At 44.0% G+C, this 8,936-nt stretch overlaps 2 protein-coding genes across 2 annotated transcripts; one reads left to right on the forward strand and one right to left on the reverse strand.

Moving 5' to 3' along the window:
• The first annotated feature begins 3,707 nt into the window (after positions 1-3,707).
• On the forward strand, positions 3,708-6,890 carry LOC120925099 (protein ANTAGONIST OF LIKE HETEROCHROMATIN PROTEIN 1-like). The gene is made up of 3 exons (XM_040335975.1): positions 3,708-4,164; positions 4,253-4,354; positions 5,978-6,890. Exons 1-3 carry the CDS (start codon positions 3,848-3,850, stop codon positions 6,855-6,857), a joined length of 1,299 nt encoding a protein of 432 aa, XP_040191909.1. The 5' UTR covers positions 3,708-3,847; the 3' UTR covers positions 6,858-6,890.
• Positions 4,915-5,913, reverse strand: LOC120925107. Its single transcript, XM_040335984.1, has 2 exons — positions 5,768-5,913; positions 4,915-5,687 (listed from the first exon to the last, which is right to left on the reverse strand). The coding sequence occupies exons 1-2, from the start codon at positions 5,896-5,898 to the stop codon at positions 5,192-5,194; spliced, it is 627 nt and encodes a 208-aa protein (XP_040191918.1). The 5' UTR covers positions 5,899-5,913; the 3' UTR covers positions 4,915-5,191.
• Positions 6,891-8,936: the final 2,046 nt, after the last annotated feature.

Below are 8,936 nucleotides of genomic sequence, written 5' to 3' on the forward strand. Positions count from 1 at the left end.
CCGCGTTGTCGCCGCGACGATGACGCGGCGATGACGCGAAGACGTGGGCGGGCCTGCCATTTAAAGGCTTCCACGCATGCGTCGAAGTCATTCGACGCATGCGAGGGACGGCGGGCGCCTGGACATGTACGGTAGGTCTGTACTGACGACCGTACATGTCCGAGCGGGCAGGATTCCAGCGGACGGTTTTAAAACACGTCCACGAATATTTGCCCGCTGGGAAAAGGCTCGGCGGGCAAATGTTTGCTGGAATTCGGCCCGCTCGCGCCTACACACGACCGAACATGTATGCTGAAACTGGCCCGCGGACCAGTTTCAGCATACATGTTTGGTCGTGTGTACGGGGCCTAAGGATAGCACTAGGAAGTGGAAAAGGGACTATATGGAAGGATAGGAAGATACAGTTGGGGGAGAAGTTAATCCCGCTATTTTTTGGATTTAATAATCCTTTAAAGTATATGAATTTTACCTACTTGAGGCATTCAAAATAAATTCAGAGGGCAGTATGTGTAGGAGAGGAGTTTATTATATCAAGCCATTATGTGAAGGAGGGGAGTGTGTAGGATAAGAAAGATGGAAGGTAGGTAGAAATGTCAATGATAATTTTACTATGAGAGTTTCAGAGAGATAACAGAAACCTTGCAAATATTGGCACTTTCCCGCACACATGCACGGCAGAATAGTGCTGCGGGAACGCAATACAGTGGGACAGCTCGTGCACATTAGATAACGTGAATTTCCTTGCTGGCCTATAAAAGGCTGCTCAGTCCTATGTTTAATGGCTGGTTTGTCTCTCAGCTTCCTGTGTTTCCTGCTTCAGTACTCTGCTATTCTAGGATTACCTGTTGTGACCCGGATTGACCCTGACCTACTCTGATCCTCTCCAGTACTTTGATCCCTGGCTTGCCTAAGGATTTCTCTACTCTGAATGCCTCCCGTATTTGACCCCTGGCTTGCCTAAGAACTTCTCAACTCTGTCTCCCTCCTGTGTTTGACCCCCGGCTTGTCTAAGGACTTCTCTACTCTGCCTGCCTCCTGTGTTTAACCCCTGGCTTCCCTCACAGACTTCTCTTTTTTCAAAATTGTATTTTTATTGAGTTATAGAGAAAAAAAACAAGTAAGACATCACAGTATTATAAGATACAAAGTATTGAAAAGATCAACACAATGACGATACCGAGATTGTACAAAGAAAGAACATGAAAGTAAATAACATATACATAGTGTCCAAGGATGCAGAACACAGGAGTGGTCTGCATGATTCAACAAGATCATATAAAACAAACAACTCTTAGGCATATATTGGAGGAGCAAACAGAATACATATACTAAGGCGAGGGCAACGACACAGGGGTCCCGTATCTCGAGAGATCCCAAGGTTCCCAGATTTTATCAAATTGTGGTATGGAATCGTTAACAGAGGCTGTCAAATATTCCATCCTCCGGATTTCAGCAACCAGGTGCAGAAATCTGGGCCATGGAGGCGGGGCATCAGACAACCAACACAACGGTATGAGCCTCCTGGCGGCCAATAAAATATAGGCGGCCAAGCGGTTAGCACCTTTGGTTAGACCTGGGAATGGGAGGCCCAAAATAAAGTGCAATGGATCAAATGGAAGGGACACTTCTATCACCTCCTGTGCCAGCAATCTCACCTCTTGCCAAAAGGAAACATTTCCAAAAAATATGAAACAAAGTGCCAATATCATTTCCACAACGCCAACAATGCGGCAGAACTGAGGGAACATATGTGTGTATGACATCAGGAGTCTTATACCAAAACATGAGAATTTTAATAGACGTTTCCCGATGGATCACACATTTAGAGGATTTAAAGGTAGAAGACCAAATCTTATCCCAGGATTGGACCGTAATAGGCTTACCCAATATGTGGGACCACTTTCTCATGTAAAGATGTGTGGTTTCAGAAAGAGGGATTGACTCATGGAGGATACGGTGGATAGAGGATATTAGGTGCAATTGGTGAGGGCCCTGGGCACATAAATACTCAAAAGTCGTTGGTTTATCGAGAGTCAGGGTAGAAGATTTGGATTGAAAGAAATGTCTAACCTGCAGGTAAAAATAAAAAAGATGATTGGGTATGTTGAATTTTTTGTGTAAAATATCAAAGCTATACAATCTCCGTGTGACAGGATGGACCAGACTTCGAAGTTGAAATAGTGGTGCACTGAGCCACGGAGATATCCTACCTAATGAGATGCTATCAGGTATAACTGGATTAAACAAAACATTCGCCAATGGAGGACAGGGTGAGGCAAGGGAGTGGCTTTTGAGACACTTATGCCAGATGGCTAAAGTAAAAGCCATTGGGGCCGTGCATTGTCGTTTGAAAATGGGATCTAGGGATAAAGGGGCGCCCCAAATCAACGAGCAAGGGTGGACCGGATACAACACCCCCTTTTCAATGGCAGCCCATTGATTCGGAGTGTGTAGAGAGGACCAGGAAACAACCGCTCTCAAGTGTGAGGCATAATAATATTTAACAATATCTGGGGCTCCCAGACCACCCCTACATGTGGGAGCAAATACCACTGAGCTCGCTATGCGATGAGCCCCGCCGCCCCATATGAACCTTAAGAAACTCCGTCGTAGCGCTTTCAGCTGGGGAGAAGGTATTGCGACCGGTAGCGTTTCAAAGTGGTAGAGCAATCTGGGTAGGACTGACATCTTTAGAACGTTAATTCTGCCAAGAAGGGAGAGGGGATATTTTGTCCAGGTCATCAGAGATTTATTAATGTCTAAAACTAAGGAGGGATAATTAACAGAATAAAGAGATGAATAGGAGGGAGTCAGGAGAATACCCAGGTATTTAAGGGACTCAGTACACCACCTGTAGGGATATGATCCCTTAAGTTGAGACAGCAGTGCGGGCGGGATATGTATGGGGAGCGCTTCAGTTTTGGAAGTGTTAACTTTGTAACCGGAAATGGCACCAAAGGAAGACAATAATTTATGTAGAGAAGGGAGAGAGATCAGTGGGTTGGTAATAGTGAGCAGAATGTCGTCCGCAAAAAGCGACAATTTATATTCCCCCTGTCGCATCACCACCCCACGAATGTCTGGATGGGATCTAATGGACTCAGCAAGGGGCTCCAAACATAAAATAAAAAGCAATGGAGATAGGGGGCACCCCTGCCGAGTCCCATTCGTCATGGGAAAACGAGGCGACAGGAAGGACGACATCCGCACTTGGGCCGTGACTGTAGAATACAAGGCCTCCAAAGCTTTCAGAAAAGGGCCCTTAAAACCGTACAATTTAAGAGTGGCAAACATATACGGCCAGCTCAACCTACCAAAGGCCTTTTGAGCATCTAAACTTATGACTAGTGCAGAGCGGGTGGTCCTGTCCAGGAGATCAACCAGATCCACGGTACGACGGGTGTTGTCCCCCGCATGCCTACCAGGGACAAATCCCACCTGATCCCTATGGACTAGCTTGTAAATTGGCCTAGACAATCTGGAAGTGAGAATCTTGGTAAATATTTTATAATCTGAATTTAAAAGAGCTATGGGTCTATAGTTATCTGGAATGGAGGGGTCTTTACCAGGCTTCGGGATGACCGAAATGTAAGAGTGGGAGAAGTGAGAATGTGGGGGAGTGCCTTTAAACAAAGAGCTGTAAAGGGTCTGCATATGGGGGGATAAGATATCTATAAGGCCGGAATCACACTAGTGCGTTGCGTTTTTGAGCTGCGTTCCCGTTGCGAATTTCTCTAGAGGGTGTTCTGCGGATCAACTGCGGTTTAGCTGCGGATCGGGTGCGATTTAGAAGAAATAATTATCTGAGCTGCGTTTTTGGTGAGGGCCAATCATTGTTAGCTGTGTGATGATGCAGGTAATAAAAGGGAGTGACCTTTCTTGGACTCTTCCTTTTTCACGAGCATTCAGTATAGTGTGGAATTGGATTTGGATTTCAGAAGAAATGTGTGCTGCCCTGCCCATGATCATGCCTACAGTTGTTGCTGCAACAGCAGCAATCTTGCTGGAAGTTGAGAGGAGGAGAAGAAGGAGGAGAAGAAGAAGATACTGGGTTCATCCTATCATTGCAAATAGGGATGAAAGAGGGCAGTTCATGATATTATATGAAGATCTCCGTGGGCATGAGGACAAGTTTTTTAATTATACACGCATGTCAATAACCAGGTGATTTTTTATTTAATTTTGCTAAACATTTTCTTTCTCCATTGTTCCATATTACATTTTTAATTAATTTTTATTTATTTTTTTGAAGTTTTGATGAATTGTTAGGACTAACGTACCATAGTTTGGAGCGCCAGAACACATGCTTCAGAGCAAGCATCCAGCCTGCACAAAGATTATTAATCACATTAAGGTACTTTTCCACACCTATGTGCATTTTCAAATTGATGTTGAAGCATGTATTCATTTTTGGTTTCAACTATCCAACATCTGTACTTAGAAATGAACAACCAGACATAAGATGCCCAAAAATATATTTATTTTTTACTTTTCTCCCAAAAATAAAGAAATAGACAACATATATTTGCTTGGACTAATATAAAAAATAAAAACTTTGCCTTCAAGTTTACCTCTGGATTAAACTTTGATTCAAAATATGCACACATGCTTGTTTACTGTGGGCATAACGTAAACTTTAGAGATGTTGATATGTTTTGGGAAATAATGGTGTGTCTGAGGAGTATTGACTTGCTGAAGTAGATTCATCAATCTCGGTGCTTGAAGCATGGCTAGACTCGCCATGGTGCTGTGGCCCATGGTGCTGTGGGCCATGGTGCTGTGGGCCATGGTGCTGTGGCCCATGGTGCTGTGGGCCATGGTGCTGTGGGCCATGGTGCTGTGGCCCATGGTGCTGTGGGCCATGGTGCTGTGGCACATGGTGCTGTGGTCCATGTGTCTGAGGCCCATGTTGCTGTGGCCCATGTTGCTGTGGCCCATGTGTCTGAGGCCCATGTTGCTGTGGCCCATGTGTCTGAGGCCCATGTTGCTGTGGCCAATGTTGCTGTGGCACATACATCCCCTGCATTTGTGTTTGTGGCATAATTGAAGGGATTGGGGATGGGATGGGATATGGAGTTCGCCTCTGTTGTACCTCATATATTGAAGTTGGCTCCTGAAAGCTTGAAGTGTAGGATGGAGGAACATAGGGGTAAGGTTGGTTTCCTGGGTCTGGGTACTGGCCTGACATTGGTTAGTGTATGTGTGTTGTTTCTTTTGTTACATATGGCCTTTCCAATGTAGGTTGCTCGCTTGGCACTGTAAATGACTGCAGAACGTGTTCTACTGTGGTTCGCATTTCTAAATATCTCTCAGGTAGAACTTTTTTGATCAATGGTACAAAATTAAGCGCCAGTATTGTAGCTGGACATAAGAAAGCATCCACCTTTCCAGCCATTTGTTGTAACATCTCTAGAAGACGCTCGCTTATGTCCATCTGCGATACTGGCGTTCGCTTACGTGCCACTTTGGCAGGCCGCGCAATGCTTGTCGGAGCTGAGGAGGGTCCAGGCATAGGCTCAGGCAATCCAGAATCAGTCTCTGGGTTTGTGACCCATAGATCTGACCCAAGTGGCATTTCAGGTATTTCCTCATTTGGATCAATGCAAACTGCTGGCACGGATTGGGCCTCAGATTGGCTCTCTGGTTGATCCTCCAGGACATCCTGTTCGTCCCAACTTGCTTCGGTCCTGTTTTTATTAAAAAAGAGAAACATTACTAATGCAAAATATATAGTCACGATACATAGATGATGTAGAGGATAACTTACTCTCTCATCTCTATGAGTGGTTTCAAGAAGGCAAGGTCCTCTGCATACATATAGGGTACTCTAGCTGGTGCCCCCGAGCCACTCCTCACTTCTCTTAGATGTCTGTTGTATTTCTTGAAGGCATCACGCATGCTTCGCCAACGATTCTTGATGTACACCACTGTAAAAAAGAGAAGATACTAATTATTTAATATTTCTTATTTGTTGAAGGTACCTAGCTACAGGAAATTCATTTGGAAGTCTCCACTATGAGTTCAAGGTTGGAAAATCAACTATATCTGGCATTGTACATGAAACATGCCTTGTTTTATGGAATGTACTAAAACCATTGGTCTTCAAAATGCCTACAAAAGAAGATTGGTTGAAGATATCAGATGAATTCTGGGAGAGATGTAATTTTCCAAACTGTGTGGGAGCCATCGATGGCAAGCACATACGCATCCTGAGGCCATTTGATAGTGGGAGTCAGTTTTTTAATTATAAAAAATATTTTTCGTTTGTATTAATGGCAGTGGTAGATGCCAAATATAATTTCATTTATATTGATGTGGGTGCTTATGGTAGCAGCTCTGATTCTGGTGTATTTAATCATTCCACATTTGGGAGAATGATAAGGGCGAATAGTCTGGATTTACCTAACGATTCCTCCTTGCCCGGAACAAATGAGCCAGCCCTCCCATTTGTTTTTGTAGGGGACGAAGCGTTTGCCCTTGGTAAAAATCTTCTTCGACCATTCTCAAGTAGAGCGCTGAGCAATGATAAAAGAATATTTAATTATCGGCTCACTAGGGCACGTCGAGTAGTAGAGTGTGCATTTGGAATTCTTGCCAATAAATGGAGAATATTGCACACCGCCATCAATCTCAGTTTGGAGCATGCTGTCTCTGCTGTCAAAACTGCGTGTGCACTGCACAACTATGTGCGAGAACGTGATGGAATTGATTATGAGGATTCCATGATGCATAACATGGAGGCGGCACAGTGGAGTTTGACTAGGGGCACTAGCAGTGGGAAATTGATTCGAGATCAATTTCTTAATTACTTTCTATCGCCAGCTGGCGAGTTACCTTGGCAGATGCAGGCAATTTAAAACCAAAAAATGTGGTGTTGTCATCAAAATATATGGCCCTTTAAATATAAAAACATAAAATACTAAGCTAAAAATGACACTATGTGTAATTTGAATGCATCTTGAAAAAAAAATATTAAAGTTATTTTTTGGCAGAATATTAAGGACTCCGAAGTTATTCTCTACCTGCAATTGGACAAAAACACCAAAAATTGGCTTGGTGACACTGTTATGTGTGTTCTGCTGGGTGTCATTGTACAGAGGATGATGTCTTTGTAAGACCACCATGGCCAATAACGTCACAATAGGATGACAAATACAGATAGTCACTCCCCCAAGGATCTGCAAACATACTTGGTAAAGTGAGTTTACATATTTTGGTGATAGACACATGCAGACTCATACAAACAATGACCAAGGGTGTGGGAATGAGTCACGTGCCACCAGCAACACGGGGACAGGGTGCATTAGGAACACCATGCCAAGATATAAAACATGTGGCATGGTATGGGTTAGCAGACTTTACATGCCCTCACAGAATGCATGCTTGGATAAAGGCCTGCTCTGGATTTGTGGGCGGTATGCACTGTAGTTATTGGAGTCTACTTAGAATTATAATTTAAGAAGCTAGGGAATGAAAAAATAAATCAAATTTACCTTTGTCAGCTTGAACTTGGGATGAGCACATGCTCCACTCTGGCAAAAGGCTTTTGGTAATTTCAACCCAGGTAGTTTTTTTCAACACATTGTCCTTATATTTAGGATGTCGGGTGTCATAGATTTGTGGGTTCTCCCTGACAAGGCGGATAAGCTCCTCGGAATCCACACAGTCCTTCACCTTAGCAGTGACCTTTTTGCTCCGTTTTTTGGACATGGCTACTCACCTCAGCAGCATGAAACAGACAGAGGAGGAACTAGGAAAAGGGGGAGGTGGTGGAGGAGGAAAAAAAACTTCCGTTCAAACCGCAACACACCTGCGATTTAGATGCGTACCCATAGAAGATAATGGGACTGAATTCGCACCTGAGCCGCACCGCAAGACATAAAAACCGCACGCGGTTTGGAGGCAATGCGCAGTGCGGATGCATCGCACATATGTGAACCAGCCTCATTGAAAACAATGTATTTTAAAATGTCCTGCGATTTGGATGCGGTTGAAACCGCACACAATTCGCTTAGGTGTGAACCTAGCCTTAAGGTTTTATAGTAGAAATAAGATAAACCATCAGGGCCAGGAGATTTATGTAGGGGGAGATCCTTAATTATAGCTAAAAGTTCCTCAGCTGATATCGCCGCATTCAATCCGGCTAGATCTGCTGAAGATAACTTTGGAAGTTTAATGTCGGAGAAAAAGGACTCAAACTTATCTTGGGTAAAAGTAAATTGATTCTCTGGGGTCAGACAGTTGTACAATTTACTGTAAAATTTGCCAAAAGTATCTGACATCTCGCGGGGGCAATGCGTTCTAGATCCGTCTAGCTGGAGGAGAAAGTCAGGAAAGGAATGGAATGGGCGCGGGTGTAGTTTGTTGACTAACATTCTATGTGGTTTGTTTGAGAACTCGTAAAATTTCTGTTTTGACCAAAGTAAGGACCTAGCCGCCCTACCCATTTTCAACGACTTGATTTGCTCCCTAAGGGAGGTGACTTTACGTAATTTCGCCACCGTGGGCGCGCACAACAGCCTCCGCTCCGCGAGAACCAGAGCAGATGTCAAGGACTGAAGAAGTCCATTACGATCTTTTTTAAGTCGAGAGCTTTCAGCTATGCATATGCCACGAAATGCCACACTTTCCCACAGTGTAGAAAAATCTGAAACTGACCCCACATTGAGTTGGAAAAATTCCTCCAAGCCCTTGGCTAAAATTGAACGTGAAACCTCAGATTGCAATAAATGATCATTAAGACGCCAGTGACAAGTCTTAGCGTGGGCCTGGGAAAGCATGATATCCAACACAATGGGAGCATGATCAGACCATGTGATGGGTGAAATATCAGACTCGACCACATAGGGAATAGTCGGGGCCGAAATGAGAAAGTGGTCTAGACGAGAATACATTTTATGAGCTGGAGAGTAAAAGGTAAACTGTTTATAAAGTGG

This window comes from Rana temporaria, chromosome 1 (assembly GCF_905171775.1).
Source record: "Rana temporaria chromosome 1, aRanTem1.1, whole genome shotgun sequence".
NCBI classification, from domain to species: Eukaryota; Metazoa; Chordata; class Amphibia; order Anura; family Ranidae; genus Rana; species Rana temporaria.

Excerpts from the sequence above, each read along its gene's own strand:
- LOC120925099 (XM_040335975.1), top strand. The coding sequence starts at position 3,848 with ATGATGCAGGTAATAAAAGGGAGTGACCTTTCTTGGACTCTTCCTTTT. Across the intron at positions 4,165-4,252 it reads ACACGCATGTCAATAACCAG|TTTTGATGAATTGTTAGGAC; the intron begins GTGATTTTTTAT and ends ATTTTTTTGAAG. Across the intron at positions 4,355-5,977 it reads AGATTATTAATCACATTAAG|GTACCTAGCTACAGGAAATT; the intron begins GTACTTTTCCAC and ends TATTTGTTGAAG.
- LOC120925107 (XM_040335984.1), bottom strand. The coding sequence starts at position 5,898 with ATGCGTGATGCCTTCAAGAAATACAACAGACATCTAAGAGAAGTGAGG. Across the intron at positions 5,688-5,767 it reads CCACTCATAGAGATGAGAGA|GACCGAAGCAAGTTGGGACG; the intron begins GTAAGTTATCCT and ends TAATAAAAACAG.